The sequence below is a fragment of the Loxodonta africana genome, chromosome 3 (genome assembly GCF_030014295.1).
Source record: "Loxodonta africana isolate mLoxAfr1 chromosome 3, mLoxAfr1.hap2, whole genome shotgun sequence".
Taxonomy (NCBI): Eukaryota; Metazoa; Chordata; class Mammalia; order Proboscidea; family Elephantidae; genus Loxodonta; species Loxodonta africana.
In genome coordinates, this window is record NC_087344.1 from 26,584,082 (window position 1) to 26,606,626 (window position 22,545).

Below are 22,545 nucleotides of genomic sequence, written 5' to 3' on the forward strand. Positions count from 1 at the left end.
GCTTCAAGTTTGGGAGTATGAACACCTCCTAACTTCTGATCTGTTGGCTAAAAGTCTAGGGGTTCCCCCTAACCCCCTTAGAATACCAGCCTCAAGATCAGGGATGCCCAGCCCCCTTACTTCCAACACTCCTTCTGGTTCAGTAATTCACTGGAATGATTCACAGAATTCACAAAAGTGCCATCCTTATGATAACAGCTTTAATGTAAAAAAAAAAAAAAAAAAGATACAAATGAAGAGATGTATGGGCCGAGGTCTGGGAGGATTCCAGCACAGAGCTTCTATGTCCCCAGGACATGCTACCCTCCACATGGATGGCTGTTTCTCACCAACCAGGAAGTTCTCTTAAGCCTCCAACTTCTGGGTTTTTATAGGCTAGTCCTGCAATATAAGCTAAATTATGCCTCAAGAGGTTGACATCAAGCCACCAGGTGGTCCCTCTGATCTTACCCCCTCTCTCAATGATTGACCTCAGCTGTAGTCCCAAACTCAGAAACCTAAAACAGACACGAAATTGCTTTCTGCAAAGTTTTTTTTTATCAACTCAAGAGTTAGCAATTCCAAAACAATGTATATTCTAAGATTCAGCAAATTATGTATTGTGGATAATGAGGGCCATGAGTATTACCATTGCTGTTGTTAGGTGCCATCGAGTCAGTTCTGACTCATAGAGACTCTATGCACAACTGAATGAAACACTGCCCGGTCCAGTCCTGCGCCATCCTCACAATCATTGTTATGCTTGAGCCCACTGTTGCAACCACTGTGTCAACACATCTTGTTGAGGATCTTCCTCTTTTTTGTTGACCTTTCTATTTTAGCACGCATGATGTCCTTCTCCAGGAACTGTCCCTCCTGATAACACGTCCAAAGTATGTGAGACATAGTCTTGCCATTCTTGCTTCCAAGGAGCATTCTGGTTGTACTTCCTCCAAGACAGATTTGTTCGTTCTTTTCACAGTCCATGGTACACTGAATATTCTTCACCAACACCACAATTCAAAGGCGTCAATTCTTTGGTCCCCCTTATTCATCATCCAGCTTTCCCATGCATATGAGACAATTTAAAACGCCATGGCTTGGGTCAGGCACATCTTAGTCTTCAGGGTGACATCTTTGCTTTTCAACACTTTACAGAGGTCTTCTGCGACAGATCTGCCAAATGCAATGTGTCATTTGATTTCTTGACTGCTGCTTCCACGGGTGTTGATTGTGGATCCAAGCAAAATGAAATCCTTGACAACTTCAATCTTTTCTCTGTTTATCATGATGTGGCTTATTGATCCAGTTGTAAGAATTTTTGTTTTCTTTATGTTGAAGTGTAATCCATATTGAAGGCTGTGGTCTTTGATCCTCATCAATAAGTGCTTCAAGTCTTCTTCACTTTCAGCAAGCAAGGTTGTGTCATCTGCACAATGCAGGCTGTTAATGAATCTTCCTCCAATCCTGTTGCCCCATTCTTCTTCATAGAGTCCAGCTTCTCGGATTATTTGCTCAGCATACAGATTGGATAGGTATGGTGAAAGGATATAACCCTGATGCACCCCTTTCCTGACTTTAAACCACTCAGAATCCTCTTGTTCTGTTCGAATGACTGACTGCCTCTTGATCTATGTACAGGTTTCTCTTGAGCATAATTAAGTGTTCTGGAATTTCCATTCTTTGTAATGTCATCCATAATTTGTTATGATCCACATAGTCAAATGCCTTTGCATAGTCAATAAAACACAGGTAAACATCTTTCTGGTATTCTCTACTTTCAGCCAGGATCTATCTGATATCAGCAGTGATACCCGATTCTACGTTCTCTTCTGAATCCGGCTTGAATTTCAGCAGTTCCCTGTTGACATACTGCTGCAGCCACTTTTGAATGATCTTCAGCAAAATTTTACTTGTGTGTGATACTGATGATATTGTTCGATAATTTGCACATTCTGTTGGATCACCTTTCTTAGAAACAGGCATACATATGGATCTTTTCCAGTCCATTGGCCAGGTAGCTGTCTTCCAAATTTCTTGGCATACACAAATGAGCACTTCTAGTGCTGCATCTGTTTGTTGAAACATCTCAATTGGTATTCTGTCAATTCCTGAAGCCTTGTTCTTCCCCAGTGCCTTCGGTGCAGCTTGGACCTCTTCCTTCAGTACCACTGGTTCCTGATCGTATGCTACCTCCTGAAATGGCTGAACATCGATCAATTCTTCTTGGCATAGTGACTCTGTGCATTCCTCCCATCGTCTTTTGATGCTTCCTACACCATTCAATATTTTCCCCATAGAATCCTTCACTATTGCAACTCGAGGCTTAAATTTTTTTCTTCAGTTCAACTTAAGAAATGCTGAATGTGTTCCTCCCTTTCGGTTTTCTATCTCCAGGTCTTCGCACATGTCATTATAATACTTTACTTGGTCTTGTCGAGCCACCCTTTGAAATCTTCTGTTCAGCTCTTTTACTTCATTTCTTTCATTTGCTTTAGCTACTTCATGTTCAAGAATAAGTTTCAGAGTCTCTTCTGACATCCATTTTGGTCTTTTCTTTCCTGTCTTTTTAATGAGTATTACTATTAGAGAAAGGAAAAACATTCAAATAAGAGAAAAGGATAAAATGAACCCTGTGGTATTAAACTGGAATCAGAGACGGGGTACGATCAAGTGGTTTTTCAAATATATACAGATCCATACAGAAGTATAAATATGTGCCTTTGTATGTTTATACTACACATACATCTCTTAGCTCTTTCCACTTAGAGGGTCCAGTAGCAATAAGCATGCCTAATGCCCAGCATACCTAGACCAGATCTTTGTTTCTAAATATCGTTGCCTAATAAAAGGAACCAGGGATTCCTGGAGAAAAGTCTGATTCCAAGACTCAGGTAGAAAAAGGACAAGACAAGCCTCAAACACTGGCAGAAAGTAATTTTCTTAGGCTGGGTTCTCTAGAGAAGCAAAGCCAGTAAAATGTATAAATACACAGAGAGATTTCTATCAAGGAAATGGTTCATGAGGTTGTAGAGACTGTAATGTCCCAGGACCATGGTTTAGGAAAGAAGCTTCTCCTGATTCACGTAGCTGCAGGGGTTGGCAAACCCAAAATCAGAAAGCAGGGCTGCTGCTCACGAGCTGTGAATATCAAGGAATCCCAAGATCGGCAGGCAAGACCGCAAGTAAGCTGCTAGCTCAAGTCCCAAAACCCGGAGGCTGCGCAAACAGGAGCCAGCTGCAGGATCCAGAACAAGCAAAAGCTACCCCCTCCAACAGCTGTACCTGAACACCCCCCCCCCCATTAGATGCAGGATACATGCCCAAGGAAACTTCCCATTCAACTCGCCTATTTGGCCTGTGCAAAAACAGATGACTCTTGAAGAATGACAGTGGATTACTGAAAACATAACCAGGTGGTGGCTCCAACTGCAGCTCCTGTTCCAGATGTAGTCTCATTGCTTGAGCAAACTAATACATCTCCTGGTAGCCAGTATGAAGCTAGGGTCTGGCTAATGCCTTTTTCTTCATATCTGTTTTGAAGGACCATCAGAACCAGTTTGCCTTTTGCTGGCAAGGCCAGCAATATAACTTCAGGTGTCTCCCACAGGGCTACATCAACTCTCCAGCCCTATGTCATAATTTAGTCCCCAAGGTCCTTGATCTCCTTTCCCTTCCACAAGACATCACACTGATGCATTACATTGACGACATTATACTGATTGGACCTAGTAAAGAAAAAGGGTCAATGACTCTGGACTTATTGGTAAAACGTTTGCATGCTAGAGGGTGGGAAATTAATCCCACAAAAATTCAGACACATTCCACCTCAGTGAAATTTCTAGGGGTCCAGTGGTGTGGGGCATCTCAAGATACTCCTTCTAAAGTGAAGGAACTGTTACTGCATACGGCTCCTCCCACAACTAAAAAGGTGGCACGACATCTGGTGGGCATGTTTGGATTCTGGAGGCAGCATATTTATCTGGCCTATTTATCAAGTGACTCAAAAAGCTGCTAGTTTTGAGTGGGGCCCAGAGCAAGAGAAGGCTCTGCAACAGGTTCAGGCTGCTAAGCAAGCTGCTCTGCCACTTGGGCCATATGATCTGGCTGGTGCAATGGTGCTTGAAGTGTCCAGGGCCAATAGAGATGCTGTCTGGAGTCTTTGGCAGGCCCCTATTTGTTAATTACAGCGCAGACCCTTAGAATTTTGAAGCAAAGCCCTGCCATCCACTGCAGATAACTACTCTCCTTTTGAGAAACAGATTTAGGCTTGTTATTGGACCTTAGCAGAGACTGAACACTTAACCCTGAGACACCAAGTCACCATGTGACCTGAGCTGCCCATCATGAACTGGGTGTTGCCTGACCCACAGAGTCATAAAGTTGGACATGCACAGCAGCACTCCATCATTAAATGGAAGTGGTATATATGAGATCAGCCCCAAGCAGGATCTGAAGGCACAAGTTGCATGGAAGTTGTTCAAATGCCCATGGTCTCTACTCCTATCATGTTACTTTCCATCTCCCAATCTGAACCTATGGTCTCATGGGGAGTTCCTTATGATCAGCTGGCTAAAGAAAAAACTTGTGCTTGGATTATACATGGTCCTGCGCAATATGCAGGCACCACTCGAAACTGGACAGCAGCAGCACTACAACCCCTTTATGGGACTTCCCTGAAGGAGAGTGCTGAAGCCAACTCCTCCCAATGGGCAGAACTTCAAGCAGTGCACCTGGTTGTTCACTTTGATTACAAGGAGAAATGGCCAGATGTGCAACAGTATATTGATTCATGGGCGGTGGCCAATTGTTTGGCTGGATGGTCAGGGACTTGGAAGGAATATGACTGGAAAACTGGAGAGAAGGAGGTATGGGGAAGAGGTATGTGGACAGACCTCTCTGAATGGGCCAAAGAAGTGAAGATATTTGTGTCTTGTGTGAATGCTCACCACAGGATGACCTCAGCAAAGGAAGATTTTAACAATCAAGTGGATAGGATGAAATGTTCTGTGAAAACAACTCATCCTCTTTCCCCAGCTACTCCTGTCATTACTCAATGGGCTCATGAACAAAGTGGCCATGGCGGCATAGATGGAGGTTATGCATGGGCCCAGCAACATGGACTTCCATTCACCAAGGCCCATTTGGCTAGTCACTGCAGAGTACCCAATTTGCCAGCAGCAGAGACCAATACTGAGGCCCCTATATGGCACCATCCCTTGAGGTGATCAACCAGCAACCTGGTGGCAAGCTGATTACATTGGTCCACTTGCATCATGGGAAGGGCAGTGTTCTTACTGGAATGACATTTACTCTGAATATGGATTTGCCTTCCCTGCACACAATGCTTCTGCCAAAACTACCATCCACAGACTTACAGAATACCTTGTCCACCGTCATGACATCCCACACAGCACTGCCTCGGATCATGGGACTCATTTCAAAGCAATGAAGTGGGCCTATGCTCATGGAATTCACTGGTCTTTCCGTGTCCCCCATCATTCTGAAGAGCTGGCCTGATAGAACAATGGAATGGCCTCCTAAACACACAATTACAGTGCCAGCTAGGTGGAAATACCTTGCAGGGTTGGGGTAATGTTCTCCAGGAGACTGTATATGCTCTAAAATAGCATCCAATATATAGTGCTGTACCTCCCGTAGACAGAATTTACAGGTCTAGGAATCAAGGGGTGGAAATGGGAGTGGTACCACTACTACCCCTAGCGACTCACTCACAAGATTCTAGCTTCCTGTCCTCCACAATCTTATGCTCTGCAGGTCTAGAAGTCTTAGTTCCAAAGGGAAGAATGCTCCCACCTGGAGACGCATCACTGATTCCACTGAACTGGAAGCTAAGAATGCCACCTGGCCACTTTGGGCTCCTTCTGCCTCTGGATGAACAGGCAAAGAAGGTAGTTACCATGCTGGCTGGTGTGACTGATCCTGATTAACAAGAAGAAATCACACTGATATTACATAATGTAGGTAAAGAAGAGTATATCCGGAATGCAGGAGATCCCTTACAGTGTAGCATCTCTTAGTACCACCATGCCCTGTGATTAAAGTCAATGGAAAACTACAGCAATCCAATTCCAACATGACTACTAATGTCCCAGACCCTTCAGGAATGAAGGTTTTGGTCACCTCGCTCCCAGTACCAAATGTCTTAGGCTGGCTTCTCTAGAGAAGCAAAACCAGGAAAGCATATAAATTATATATAAATTTATATCAAGGAAATGGCTCATACAGTTGTAGACGCTGTAATGTCCAAGTTCGTGGGTCAGGAAAAAGGCTTCTTGATTCATGTCACCACAGGGGCTAGCAAACCCAAGTTCAGCAGGCCGGAGTACAGGGCTATTGCTCACAGGCTGTGAAGATCGACGAATCCCAAGATCAGCAGAAAAGACAGCAAGTAAGTTGCAATCTCAAGTCCCAAGAACTGGAGGTCAGACGAACAGGAGCTAGCTGTAGGATCCAGAACAAGCAAAAACCCCCCAAGCCCTGCCTGAACATCCACCCACACTCAATGCAGGCCACACACCCAAGGAAACTCCCCTTCAACTGACTGACTACTCACAGCAGATCCTGTCATGGGGGTGTTCATGTGTCAAATCTCAACACGGAAGTGATCACAACATTTTACGACAGCAAAACACTGAGAATCATGGCCCAGCCATGTTGACACACAATCTTAACCATCACAGTATTCTACAGATTATAACCAGGACATGTCAAAAAAAAAAAAAAAAATACAGTAACCTACTTAAGGGAGCTCCTAATAACCAAATCTGGAACAATTTGAGCAAGAAAATAAATAAGTAACATGGATCAGCCTATATTGGTGTAAAATATTTAATAAATGAATAATACGGAGAAAAGAGAAAGCTATTCCTTGAAGAATTCCAATTAATAAACATAGAAGAAATAACTGGAATAGAAAATATCACTTGGTAAATGCCACAGTAACAATAATCACAGGTAATAATTATCAATGGGTACTAAAGTTTAAAGTTAGTATGCCAAAGTATGATAAAAAACAGCATACTTGAAGCCTCAAAGTATCACCCAATGACAAACTTACTAATTATAAAGGAGTACTTAACTTTACAATAGGAAAAAATGCAAGGAAATGCAACAAAGATGGAAACAAACAAAATACACTCTTAAACCAAATATAAAATCAGTGTATTTTATTGTATGCAAAATGACACCAATAAAACATTACAAAATATAAAACCACACTTTCTAAAAGCTATTCCCTGCAGCTTTTTGTGTAATACCCAAAGACTTTAAGAAAGATGAAATTTTGCTGAAACTGGTGATGAGTGAGCATCTTGGGTCGAGTAGACACGAGACTATGTAGGCAGCTCCTGTCTGGAGGGGAGATGAAAGCACGGAGGGGGCAGAAGCTGGCTGATTAGACACGAAAACAGAGAGTGGAGGGAAGAAGTGTGCTGTCTCATTACAGGGAGAGCAACTGGGAGTACATAGCAAGGTGTATATAAGTTTTTATATGAGAGACTGACTTGGTTTGTAAACTTGCACTTAAAAGCATAATAAAAGAAAAAAAAAGGTAAAATTTTGCTTGGACTGAAAAAGTAACAAACACTGACGAGGACACCTCCACAGTTTACAATGAAACCATTATTTCTCCCAAAGGTAAAAAATAGCTCTAATGGCACCTTCTTTTAATTAGTGTTCCTTTCTCACAGAAAAACTTTGTTTTGCTGTTCGAAATTATAGCAGTAAGAATGAAACATCCCACCTTTCACATAGTCTTTCCACTGTGAGTTCTTCTATGTCTAGTGAGGTGCGAGGCCTGAGTAAAGGCTTTCCCACATTGTTTACATTCATAAGGCCTCTCTCCACTGTGAGTTCTTATATGGGTAGTGAGATGTGAGGAATCACTAAAAGCTTTCCCACATTCCGTACATTCATAAGGTTTCTCTCCACTGTGAGTTCTAGTATGTGTAGTGAGGGCTGAGGAACAACTAAATGCTTTCCCACATTCATTACATTCATAGGGCCTCTCTCCAGTGTGAGTTCTTATATGTGTAGTGAGGGCTGAGGAACAACTAAAGGCTTTCCCACATTTCTTACATTCATAAGGTCTCTCTCCACTGTGAGTTCTTATATGTGTAGTGAGGTGTGAGGCCTGACTAAAGGCTTTTCCACAGTCCTTACATTCATAAGGTTTCTCTCCACTGTGAGTTCTTAAATGTGTAGTGAGGGATAAAGCCCGACTGAAGGCTTTCCCACATTCCTTACACTCATAACCCTTCTCTCCACTGTGAGTCGTTATATGTCTAGTGAGGGCTGAGGCCTGGCTAAAGGCTTTCCCACATTCCCTACATTCATAAGGCCTCTCTCCACTGTGAGTCCTTATATGTGTAGTGAGGGATGAGGAACAACTAAAGGCTTTCCCACATTGCTTACATTCATAAGGTCTCTCTCCACTGTGAGTTCTTATATGAGTAGTAAGATGTGCAGCCTGACTAAAAGCTTTCCCACATTCCATACATTTATAAGCCCTAACTCCACTGTGAGTTCTTATATGTGTAGTGAGGTGTGAGCAACATGTAAAAACTTTCCCACATTCCTTACATTCATAAGGTCTTTCTCCAGTGTGAGTTCTTATATGTGTAGTGAGGGCAGAGGAATCACTAAAGGCTTTCCCACACTCCTTACATTCATAAGGTTTCTCTCCACTGTGAGTTCTTCTATGTTTAAAGAGGGATGAGGCCCGGCTGAAGGCTTTCCCACATTGCTCACATTCATAAGGTTTCTCTCCACTGTGATTTCTTATATGTGTAATGAGGGATGAGGCCCGACTGAAGACTTTCCCACATTCCTTACATTCAAAAGGTTTCTCTCCAGTGTGAGTACTTACATGTCTAGTGAGAGATGAAGCCTGACTAAAGGCCTTCCCGCATTCTTTACATTTATAAGGCCTCTCTCCACTATGAATTCTTATGTGTTGAGTGAGGGATGAGGTCTGACTAAAGGCTTTCCCACATTCCTGACATTCATAAGGCCTCTCTCCACTGTGAGTTCTTACATGTTGAGTGAGGGTTGAGGCCTGACTAAAGGCTTTCCCACATTCCTTACATTCATAAGGCATAACTCTGTTACTAAATTTTTCATGTAAAATGAGGGATGAAGGACTATAGGTTTTACAACATTCTTTACATTCATGCTTATGACCTCTCACATGTGTCCAAAAGGATGAGAAACTACAGAAATGTTTCCCACACTCATTGCATTCATAGCGTTTCTCACCAGAGCGTACTGTCACAGAATTCTTAAGCATTGAAATACAAATTAAGTCCTTCCCACATACCTTACACTCACGGGGTTTCTTTGCAATAATGGTTCTCATAGGAGTGAATGAGTGAGAGTTTTCTCCACATTCTTTACACTGACAGGTATTGCATCCAGTGTGAGATGCGGTATGATGCTTATGTGATGAGTGGTCGATGAAGGCTTTTCCAAATTCACAGCATTCAAAAGGATTTACTTCTGGAGAATATCTTTTTAGCGCAGAAAGATTTGGAATCCAGCTGAAGGTTCTCCCACACTGATTGCCTTCATTAGTTTCCCAGAGGTTCTCTACTATGCGACTTCTGTTAAAAACAGGCAACGTGCTGTTGGAGATAAATTTGTTCCCATTTCACCATTACCAAACAGAATGAAAGTGCATGGTTTTTGCCCTGACTTTTCTCATGTTTCACAGGTTAAGTCATCTCACAAAAACACTATCATTACAGTCACTGTTTTTCTGAAATATGTGACTTTCTGGTAATTGTGTCCAAGTGAAATATGTTTCAAATACTCGATACCTGACTCACATTTATGAAAACGTATATACAAATTTATAGATAAACACATATGTGTGTGTACAACCAGAACGCTCCTTAGAAGCAAGGATGGCAAGAGGCTACATCTCACATACTTTGGACATGTTGTCAGGAGGGATCAGTCTGAGAAACACATTATGCTTGGTAAAGTAGAGGGCCAGCGAAAAACAGAAAGACCCCCAATGAGATGCACTGACACAGTGGTTGCAACAATTAGCTTCAGCATAAAAACAATTATGAGGATGGCACAGGACCAGGCAGTGCTTCATTCTGTTGTACACAGGGTCACTATGAGTTGGAACCGACTCGATGGCACCTAACAACAACGTGGTGTGTATGTGTATTTTAATGTCATGATACTTTAGGACTTTCTCCTGAGGCACTGTTTTCTCTTGTTTGAATGACACTCACCTCAAATGCCTCCCTTGGTTTTTATGCTGATCTCTACTGCCATGCAATTTGGAGATTTTTCCTAACATGGAAGACAAGGTGTTATTCTTCATGAATCGCAGCATTATACATTCACTGGATAACTTTTCTCCATCATTAGGCTTTCGAGATACTAACTCAATAATTCAAGTTGAGGTTCACAACATGAAACAAAAAGGAAAGGAATTATTAGGGAAAAAAGGCTGCTGTTAACAAAGAAAGACTCAGCCATATTTCACCGTTTCAGCTCTTCAACAATGGTTAAAAAGCAGTTTACTAGGAAATACTTCCATCAGGATTGAGTGTCACGGTGACATAAATAGGTGTAATTAGGAGAGGTAAATAGAAAGATATCGGACACAATACACACAAAACATTAAAAGAGGAAAAGGGTCTCCATGACCACAGGTGTAATAGGATCGCTAAACTCAGAAAAGTAAGCTCAGGCATCTGTGAAGTTGTGTCCTCAACCTAAAAGAGACTTTTTCTAGCTGACTGATTTAAATATAATTCCCTCCATGCACGGGTGGTCCTTCAAAAAATTCTTGCTTTCCCGGTGCTTCCTGACACAGTGCCTCTGGATGAGTCCTATCTCTGCTGTCCTTGCTTCTCTGGGAAAACAAATGGGTATAGCTGACATGCTGCTCATGGAGAAATAAATATCATGAAGGAAGACAGTGCTGAGCAATGAACATTTCCCTGACACTGGGCCGATACTTTGGTCTTCAGGGTGTCTGAAGACGAACACTTATGAGTTTATATATGCAGCAAAATAATCATGTCAAACTTTAACAGACATAGTAAAACTCTCTTCAAGGTCCCAAGCCAAAAATCAATCAGTGCCCCAGAGTGACCCATGAAGCCAATGCTCTCACACAACACTTAAAGATCTTCAGGGCTTTTAATCACAAGAGAAATGAAAATTTATTTTACTACACAGAGCTTTATGTTCATGAGGAAGCCAGGAGATGTGAGCTCCATAGACCAAGGGACCATGCCTGTTTTATTTAACAATTTATTAACATTCCTCAGCCCAAATACTGGAACATGGTCCATGAGTAAAATATTTTTGTTCACTAATAAAAAATAAATAAATGATGCCATTCTTACCTACTGAGGCCAGGTTTCTGAAGTTTTCCATCATCACATCTCTGTAGAGTTTCCTCTGAGCAAGATCCAACAAAGCCCACTCTTCATGGCTAAATATCACAGCCACATCCTCAACGACCACTGAGTCCTGAAACATCCCATACATACTAGATCAGAAAAGTACCAAGGTTTTCAAGAATGAAGGGTGAAGCTGACAGTCCTGGGGAACTGAGAATTCATAGAGATTTGACACAAGGTTCTGTGTTCTATCGAAGTCTACTCTACTGTATACCCATCAGCCTCATTCTTTCACTAACTACTTTCACTTCCTCATGATTGCATCCTGTCTCACAGACTTCCAAAAAACTGAAATCATCTCTCCAGTTTGACTGTGACCAATTGCAGTCTTATCCCCCTCTCTATAGTCTAGAACATTTGAACAGTTAGAAAAAAAAAAAAACAGAAATCAGAGAAATGCTCTAATTCACATCATCACTTCCTTGTGAATGAACAATTTCATACCCTTCCATAAGACCCACCAGAAGACTCAACAAAACTTAAAGCACAAGGTGAAGATGAGGTATTAACAACTGGGAAACACAGCAGAATGGCAGTGTTTCCTTTTGCCCCTCACAGCCACAGAAGAACCAGGAGCCAGCACAAACAAACTGGCAACTCAAGGCCCTGAGCTAGTCATACTTTCTTGAACAATTCTAGGAGATCAGGGGGTGAAAGGTCCACTCACTGAAAAAAGAATATTCTTTTGGAGAAATGAATTTTTACATGTCAGTCACATATTTTTCAAAAACTCAATTGTTCTCTCATTCACTATGTCCCTATCAAAGAGACAGGCAGAGGTAATAAAACTTAAAAAGAGCCCAGGGGAGAGGCAGGAAACATGAGAATCCACATCTCCCCACAATTCTCAAATTTCTACACCTGATGTACACCGATGATTAGTCACTGCTCCCCTCAACAAACATAAATCCATACACCCTCACACAAACACAGTCTAATGTTATAAGACAACAAACAGCAATACCTCTGCAGAAACAAGAATGGCATGCCCTTTTGTTTGCTGACCAAGAACAGGTTATGATGCCCAGTTTGCAATGACTGCACACATTGAACATATCAATGTCACCAAGTTACACGTGTAAACATTGTTCAATTGGCAAATATTTTGTTACATATAATTTTTACCACATAAAAAATTGTGTAAATAATTTGAAGTACAGACGGTTTAGCTGTTAAATTGCCCATGAAGCCTCGGAAACAGAGGCACACCAGCCCTCTAGAGGCTCCACTCCAAAATTCTCTCACATTTGCAGCACCTGGAAGGCACAAAACCATGACTACCTGAACCCTGACCAAAGGAATTCCCTAGTCTGTAAGACTGACCTCTGTGAAACAGTGCCAATCCATTGGCATCCTCATGTAGTGAAGAGAAAAAGGCTGCTGAACTACACTTTGGGTGCTAAGGCAGAACAGCTTCAGAATAAGAAGACTCTTCTTGTCAGTGAAGTGAGCTGTCTATGTTATCTCTTATCAATCCTGGTATGATGGTGTCACAAAAAACTGAGCTACGGCCAAAATCTGTAAGTCTCCTCCATTGCAGTGGACCGAATCACATATTTTAAAGTCATCAAAAACTCCAACATTCATTATATGATATGTTGTTGTTTTTAGGTGCTGTTGGGTTGGTTCCAACTCATGGCAACCCTACGTACAACAGAACAAAACACTGCCCTGTCCTGCGCCACCCTCATGATCGTCATCATGCTTGAGCCCATTGTTGCAGTCACTGTGTCAATCAATATAGTAATGGCAAAATGTTCTATGTACTAAGCAACTCTGATTTCTGAAAGATTTTGCAAAAAGTTTTGACACACTAGCTCATTTATATCTCATGATTCTCCTAAGCAGATACTACTTCAGACTAAAGTTATACCAAAAAACCAAACCCAGTGTCGTCGAGTTGAGTCCAACTCATAGCGAACCTATAAGACAGGGTAGAACTGCCCCATAGAGTTTCCAAGGAGCGCCTGGTGGATTCAAACTGCCGACCCTTTGGTTAGCAGCTGTAGCACTTAACCACTACGCCACAAGGGTTTCCGACTAAAGTTACAGACTATCAATTAATCACATGCTCAATATTGCCCACATGGAGTATTACTGAGGTAGGGTCATAATGCAAGTCAATTTGCCTTCGAAGCCTAAATTCCTGACAACTGTATTTGTGTTCATATGCATACAGTTTTGTTGTTATTCTGGCTGCCATTCTCCAATAACACAAAAACTGATAATCTAGAGCCCTGCTGGAGACTAGGGAGAGCAGACAAGGGAAACATCCTATTCCGTTCCCAGAGCTACTTCTTTTGGCAAACCCTTGTGTGTCAGATAAGACTTCTCTTCAGAATCTTAACTGAGGCTACCTTTATTTATTAAAATTGATTTAAGTAATACACAGAGCAAACTTAATGCTGGCAACACAGATACTGCAGTGAACAGAAAAATCCAGATAAGCATGAATCATAAGTTCTTTCAGTGTGGGCAATAAACTTAATCATATATATACATCTGTGTGTGTGTGTATATATACACATATATATACATACATAAAAAATGTCAAGTGGCGATACCTTCTATGGAAAAACACAGTAAGGGGATAAGCAGCAAGTAACACAAGCATATTTATCTTTAGTAAGTTGGTGCAGGGAGTAAAATAATTATTTTAGAAAACATTAGTTAGTGAGACCTGGCTTGGTAAGGGAAAAAAAGATCACTTTGAATTCCAAAAACTTGGAAGCAGACTATGATGATTTTGCAAACACTCATATACATTTCACATGCTTGTTGGCTTCAACAACTCCCAACATAGAGGCACAGGAGTCAAAGGGCCCAAGAAAGGAAAGATACAGTGTTTATACCCAGAAAAGAAAAGGTCATTAACAATAGGCTAAATGCATAAAATTCTTCCAAATTTCTGGCATCGATGAGTGAACACTTCCAGCGCTGCATCTGTTTGCTGAAACATCTCAATTGATATTCCATCAATTGCCACACCCATGTTTTTCGCCAATGCCTTCCGTGCAGCCTGGACCTGTTCCTTCAGTACCATTGGTTCTTGATCATATGATACCTCCCAAAATCGTTGAAAGTCGACCAATTCCTTTGGGTACAGTGACTTTATGTATTCCTTCCATCTTCTTTTGATGCTTCCTGCATCATTTAATATTTTCCCCATATAATTCTTCAATACTGCAACTCGAGGCTTGAATTTTTTCTGCAGTTCTTTCACCCTTGAGAAATGCCAAGCACGTTCTTCTCATTTGGTTTTCTATCTCCAGGTCTTTGCACATTTCATTATAATACTTTAGTCTTTTCAAACCAACCTCTGAAATCTTCTGTTCAGCTCTCTGCCTTCATCATTTCTTCCTTTCACTTTAGCTACTCTACATTCAAGAGCAAGTTTCAAAGTCTCTTGTGACATCCATTTCTATGCCAAGAAATTTTAAAGGGCAGCTCGAGAAGACAAAACAAAGTATTATAATGGCATATGCAAAGACCTGGAGATAGAAAACCAAAAGGGAAGAACACGCTCAGCATTTTTCAAGCTGAAAGAACTGAAGAAAAACTTCAAGCTTTGAGAGTTGCAATGCTGAAGAATTCTATAGGGAAAATATTAAACGACACAGGAAACATGAAAAGAAGATAGAATGAATACACAGAGTCACTATACCAAAAAGAATTGGTCAAAGTTCAAACTTTTCAGGAAATAGCATATAATCAGGAACCAATGGTACTGAAGGAAGAGGTCCAAGGTGCACTGAAGGCACTGGGGAAAAACAAGTCTCCAGGAATTGACAGAATACCAATTGAGATGTTTCAACAAATGCATGCAGCGTGGAAGGGCTCACTTGTCTATGCCAAGAAATTTGGAAGACAGCTATCTGGCAACCTACTGGGAAAGATCCATATTTATGCCTATTCCCAAGAAAGGTGATCCAACCGAATGCAGAAATCATAGAACAATAACGTTAATATCACACACAAGTAAAATTTTACTGAATATCATTCAAAAGCAGCTGCAGCAGAATTATGGACAGGGAATTGCCAGAAGTTCAAGCTGGATTCAGAAGAGGACATGGAACCAAGGATATCATTGCTGATGTCAGATGAACCCTGGTTGAAAGCAGAGAATACCAGAAGGATGTTTATCTGTGTTTTATTGGCTATGCAAAGGCATTCGACTGTGTGGATCGTAACAAATTGTGGTAACACTGCAAAGAATGGGAATTCCAGAACACTTAATTGTGCTCATAAGGAATCTGTATAAAGATCAAGAGGCAGTCGTTCGAACAGAATAAGTGAATATTGTGTGGTTTAAAATCAGGAAAGGTGTGCATCAGAGCTGTATCCTTTCACCATACCTATTCAATCTGTATGCTTAGCAAATAATCCGAGAAGCTGGACTCTATGAAGAACGACGCATCAAGACTGGAGAAAGAAAAGGAAAAAAGAAATGATGGTTGAGACTGGGGTGGTGGCTGGAAAAATGGTGTGTGCAAGGGAAGGTCCCAGACATTTAAGGTAGAGGCAACAGAATTTCCTCATGCACTAAAGGCTGAAGAGTGAAAGAAATAGAGGACAAGGATAAATCCAAGATTTTTTCCCTTTAAAACTGGAAGGATGGTATTACGCATTGAATTGAAGCCCCCTCCCCCCAAAAAAATACGTGTTGTAAAGCCTGACCCCATACCTGTGGTTATAATCCCCTTTGGGAATGGGTTTTCTCTTTATGTTAATAAGGCAGTATTAGTGTAGGGTGTGTCTTGAGTAAATCTCTTTTGAGATACAAACAGAGATTAAGCAAACAGCAAGAAAGCAGAGCTGGAGGAAGATAGATGCCATTACACATGAAAATCACCAAGAAACCAAGAAGAAGCTGAAAAGAGACAAGTATCTTCCCCTAGAGCAGAGAGATAGCCTTCCTCTAGTGCCAGCACCCTGAATTCAGACTTCTAACCTCCTAAACTGTGAAAAAATAAATTTGTTTGTTAAAGCTAACCACTTGTACTATTTCTGTTATAGCAGCAGTAGATGCCTAAGACAGATTGTGTGCCATCAATTTGGATATGGAAGCCTACAAGGGAGCACATTTTATAGAGAGGGTGCAGAGGTTAATTACATTACATTGAGACCAAAATGAGAATAAGACGTCAAAGAAACGACTTGATGGCACCTAACAATAACAGCAACATATATGTGGCAAAAGTATAAAGGAAAGCAAAGAAATAATCATCATAAATGTTGAGATACTGATTACATCAAATAGGCAGGGTGAGGATTATGACTAAAAATCAAACTCACGGGGAGGTATGTCAGGAGTTACCTATCTCTACGATATTGATGTTCATTTTATATATCACTCAATTGTACATCTACTATAAAATTTTCTGCATCTATGTCAAAAATGCCTTTCAAATTTAGAGATGGAAGGAAACACCAACTAAAAATGGGCACATACAAAACACAAACCTCAAAGTACATATACACTGAAAAATTCCACATTTTCCTAGTAAAAACAGATAGAAAACAATGATACCCATTATTCTGTTCTACTCAACATTATCCTAAAGGCTGTAGCTGGTACATGCCAAAAGACAGCAAGAATGATAAGGTAAAGAAATAAGAACATTAAATGGTAGGGGGGTTGGGGGAAGGCCCATCCCATTTTATTTTATAGATTAAATCATTGTATATGTAGAACCCCTAAAGATGGCACAGATGATTATAGGACAGATTCTGTCAAGTATTCAGATTACAAAATAAATATCAAGAAAAGGTTTACTTCAAATACTTCATTTATACACCAGTACCAAGCAGTGAAGAAATTAACTTTTAAAAGATAACGGGCATTTTAGTAAAAATAAAAGGCACCTAAGAGTATAATTAAGTAAATTAAAGATCCTAATGAAAAAATTATAAAACATTATTAAATGACATCCAAATAGACTGAAATAAATGAAAAGGTAGAGCATGCTCTTAGAAAACTGCTCTCCTCAGATAGATCATTATTCCAGTTCACTTCCATAAATTTCAAGCAATTTAATTATTTTTTTAGAATTTCACCAAAAAAAATTCAGTAGAAATGTATTGGGAAGTACAAATGCCCACGAATAGCCAACATGTTCTAAGGAAAAAGGCATGGGGGCTTGTCCAAACATGTATATATATATAATTATACTTTTATATATTTGCTTTGGGCATCAGGATTGGAGGAAGACTCATTAACAGCTTCCGTTATTTAGATGACACAACCTTGGTGGCTGAAAGTGAAGAGGACTTGAAGCATTTACTGAGGAAGATCAAAGACCACAGCCTTCAGTATGGATTACACCTCAATATAAAGAAAACAAAAATCCTCACAGCTGAACCAATAAACAACATCACGATAAAAACGAAGAAAAGACTGAAGTTGTCAAGGATTTCATCTTACTTGGATCCACAAGCAATATCCATGAAAGCAGCAGTCAGGAAACCAAAAGACGCACTGCATTGGGCAAATCTGCTACAAAAGACCTCTTAAGTGTTGAAAAGCAAAGATATCAACCTGAAGACTATCCTAGTCATCTAGTGCTGCTGTAACAGAAATACCACAAGTGGATGGCTTTAACAAAGAAAAATTCATTTTCTCATGGTCTAGTAGGTTAGAAGTCCAAATTCAGGGCGCCAGCTCCAGGGGAAGGCATTCTCTCTCTGTTAGCTCTGGAGGAAGGTCCTTATCTTCTCCCGGTCTAGGAGCTTCTCCGCACAGGAACCCCGGGTCCAAAGGATGTGCTCTGCTCCCAGCATTGCTTTCTTCGTGGTATGAGGTCCTCAACTCTCTGCTTGCTTCCCTTTCATCTCTTGTAAGATAAAAGGTGGTACAGGCCACACCCCAGGGGAACTCCTTTTACACTGGATCAGGGATATGACCTGAGCAAGGATGTTACATCTCACCCTAATCCTCTTTAACCATAGGCAGAGATTATCATTTACAACATAGGAAAATCCTAAAATGAATGACAACCACACAATAATGGGAATCATGGCCTAATCAAGTTGCCATATATTTTTAGGGGGCACAGTTCAATCCATGACAAAGACTAAGATGCACCTGACCCAAGCCATGGTGTTTTCAGTCACCTCATATGCATGTGAAAGCTGGACGACAAATAAGGAAGGCCAAAGAATTGATGCCTCTGAATTGTGGTGTTGGCAAAGAATACTGAATATACCATGGACTGTCAAAAGAACAAACAAATCTGTCTTGGAAGAAGTACCAGAATGCTCCTTAAAAGCAAGGATGGCAAGAGGCTACGTCTTACATACTTTGGACGTGTTATCAGGAGGGATCAGTCCCTGGAGAAGGACATCATGCTTTTTAGTAAAATAGAGGGTCAGAGAAAAAGGAAGACTCTCAACAAGATGGACTGACACAGTGGCTGCAACACTGGGCTCACACATAACAACGATTATGAGGATGATGCAGGACCAGGCAGTGTTTTGTTCTGTTGTACACAGGGTTACTATGCGTCAAAACCGACTCAACCGCACCTAACAACAACATTTGCTTTATAAATAAAGCTATATTAGACAGTGTAATATAAAAGCACACAACTAGACCAATTAAAAAAACAATCAGCCCTAGAAAAGGCCCACCAATCTATATAAAGTTGATTCATGACACAGCAAGCAATGCAGGGCAGCAACAGAAAGCATGTATACTTCAATACGTGGGGTAGTGGCAACTAAATGGAGTCCCTGAATAACGCAAAGGGCTAAGCACTCTGCTACTAACTGAAAGGTTGGTGGTCTAAGTCCACCCGCAGGCATCTCTGAAGAAAGGTCTGGTGATTTACTTCCCAAGAAATCAGCCACTGAAAACCCTAGAGAGTGCAGTTCTACTCTGACACACATGGTGTAACCATGACTCAGAATCGACTCTGTGGCAACTAGCTTTTGTTTAAAAATCAACTAATTATCTAATTGGAGTAATTTATGTATTTCCATGTACTCCATATGTAAAAAATCAAGTCCAGGTAGATTAGTTCTAAATACAAGAAAGTAAAATTATACTTTCAGAAATTATAAGCAAATGATCTTATGACATCAGGATAGAGGAAAAAATTCTGAAGAGTAAGCCATAAAGAAATTCAACTATATTAAAATTTACAACTATTCATCAAAGGGCAGAGAATATGTAAAAAGTTACACAGTAGGAGAAAAATTCCCAAAGTTTGTAAAGATTTAAAATGTCACAGAAATATAAATTAACAGTGAGAAAATATGCACAGCCTGTCAGTAGTGGAGTAGTGTAATTATAGAATAAAATCACAGATGTCAATTCACACTCTTTACAAGAGCAAAAATTAATTAGATAAGCAGATGGAACAAATAAAAGACATGTACACTTTGTAGGAAGAAAAAACTGTAAAATGCATCGGTGTTTCCTAATAATTTGAACATGGCCATGATCTACAATTCAGCCATTTTCCCTCACTGCAGAGTTATTGTACAGGAGGACATGGAGCCCAGAAGTAGAAAGAACAGGAGAAGAGCAGCAAGACTCACAAGAGCAAAAGTTACACTTGAGCCACCCAAATCCTGTAAACTCTGCTATGAGTATGCAGATTGTGGCCTACTTATACAATAGGAACATACATACATAGCCACATGGGTAGACTAGAGCTATAGACATCAACATGCATGAAACTCAAAAGCATCCTAAGGAAACAAGTCACTGAAGAACCCAGATGGAGTGAAAATGAATTTACAGAAAGCTCAAAAGAGACAAAACTAAACAATAAGAGGTTATGGATTAAGACTTGGGTGATAAAGTTATGATGTTAGCAATAATATTGGTAATAGTCATAAACTTCTAAATACAAACACTAACAATCTCCAGGCAGGAGGAGATGAGATCAAGGCAGGACATACTGGGGGGTCCATAAAAACTGACCAAGATCTATTTATTATCAGCGACTCAGATCACTATTTAAATTATACAGGAGTTTATGCACTCCTTGTTTATGATATTGTTGACAATAGAAAAGTTTAAAGCATTATATAAAACACAAAAGAAAAGTAATTTTCATATATTAATTTTACAAAGTTATGTGAAAAACCTTTATTTTCATTTTACTTATCTTAGTTCGGAAAGTTTTTATACCTAAACTACCGATACCCAGATCTTAGAAATTTACACTTATAGTCACTAGAACAAGCATTGTAAAAGCAAAATAATGGCCACAATCCAAGTGTCATGGCCATACAGTTAAAAACAACAACAGAAAAAACTAAGATCAATCATATGTAGTATTCTGGAGTTTTGTAAGAATTTAGATTTAAGCTCTCTATGTATTGTTAGAAGCCCTGGCAGCGCTGTGGTTAAGGGCTTCGGCTGCTAATCAAAAGGTCAGCAGTTCGAATTCACCAGCCATTCCTTGGAAACCCTATGGGGCAATTCTACCCTGTCCTACAGGGTCATCACTGTGAGTCCAATTTGACTCGATGGCAACAATGTATTGTTATAAAAAGATCACCAAGATAATCTTAATCTGTTCATTAAAAAGTATAAATCCCATGTTATCTTTTGTGTAACAAACTAAGGGAAATAAAATTCTATTTGCTTCCTTATATATAAACACTGGCAAGATGTCTCAGACAGTAATAGAGGTGGTTATTCAAAGGCAGCTGGGGGAAGAAGGATGGGCTGGATGAGGATAAGACTAGGAACAAGTACTTATAAAGTATACTTTTAAAGTTCATATTAAGTTTCAAACTTTGAAGGTATTATCTATCGGAAAAACAATTTTAGTAAACTATATTTTATTTTTAAACAAGGTATAAGTCAAATGAGATATTAAGTGTTTTTACTAGGAATTCCCCTTCAGAATAATAAAACCACTTAAAATTTAATCATTTAGGACCCAACTGTTATTAAATGGTCTAATACACTTGTGCAAATCACAGAAGTACAAATTAGGACTCTATTTCTAAACACAGTAACAAGGGATATCAGAATCTACATCCATTTTATCTCAGCCAGAGGAAGGTCTCTAAAATGGCTAAACTACGTAACATGTTAGGGGTTCTGGCATGTCATAGATTGAACTGTGTCCCCCAAAAGTATCTGTCAACTTGGCCAGGTCCTGATTCCCTTGTATGACTGTATGACTGTCTACCATTTTATCATCTGATGTGATTTTCCAATATGTTGTAAATCCTATCACTATGTGAAATGAGATGGGTCAGTGGCAGTTATATTTATGAGATATACAAGATTAGATAGTGTCTTAAGCCAATCTCTTTGAGATTTAAAAGAGAGAAGCAAGCAGAGAGACATGGGGACCTCATACCACCAAGTAATCAGTGCTTCAGTGCTGGGAGCAAAGGGAATCCTTTGGACCTGAGGTTTCTGTGCTGAGATGCTCCCAGATCAAGGGAAGACTGATGCATCACAAGGACCTTCCTTCAGAGCCAACAGAGAGAAGAGCCTTCCCCTGGAGCCTGCGCCCTGAATTCAGACTTTTAGCCTACTGGACCGTGCGAGAATCAACTGCTCTTTGTTAAAGCCATCCACTCGTGATGTGAGAGAATCAACTGCTCTTTGTTAAAGCCATCCACTCGTGGTATTTCTGTTACAGCAGCACTATATGACTAAGACATCACATGACTTGTTAAATGTAATAGGAGTTTTTAAGAACCTTCTCAAGACTTACGTAAACTTTAGAGTAACTTTTACATCAGTTAAAATAGGCTCCTCTGTGTTTAAGAAGTTTATATCCACTAAATTGAAAAATTCTCAGTAGAAACACACCAAATCATCTAGAAATTTTCTTCCAGTGAAAACTGTAAACTCAAAAATTTAAATACACACATCTTATATGCTGAACTTCTCTAACAAAAGAGAACACTTTTTTTTTTAACTGTGCTTAATTAAAGGTGAAAGTTTACAGCTCAAGTTAACTTTTCATATAAAAATTTATACACATATTGTTTTTTGAAATTAGTTGCAATCCCTACAATATGACAACACACTCCTCCTTTCCAGCCCAGGTTTCTTGTGTCCATTCAACCAGTTCCTGTTCCTTCCTGCCTTCTCATCCTGCCTCTGGACGGGACCCACCCATTTGGTCTCGTG

The 22,545-nt window shown here is 40.2% G+C and overlaps 1 protein-coding gene across 8 annotated transcripts in view; it reads right to left on the reverse strand.

Annotated features, from left to right (window-relative positions):
* Positions 1-243: 243 nt before the first annotated feature.
* The window catches only part of LOC100659156 (zinc finger protein 883-like), a 34,758-nt gene continuing 12,456 nt past the window's right edge, over positions 244-22,545 (reverse strand). For 5 of the 8 annotated variants that reach the window (XM_023552368.2, XM_023552362.2, XM_023552363.2 and 2 more), the window contains 3 exons: positions 11,376-11,502; positions 10,248-10,398; positions 244-9,623 (listed from right to left, as the gene is read on the reverse strand). In XM_023552368.2, coding sequence (XP_023408136.1) covers positions 7,748-9,623; positions 10,248-10,398; positions 11,376-11,409 — 2,061 coding nt within the window. In that variant the 5' untranslated portion in view covers positions 11,410-11,502 and the 3' untranslated portion in view covers positions 244-7,747. The remainder of the gene's footprint in view (positions 9,624-10,247; positions 10,399-11,375; positions 11,503-22,545) is intronic. The other 3 variants (XM_064280742.1, XM_064280741.1, XM_064280740.1) reach the window with 3 other exon arrangements.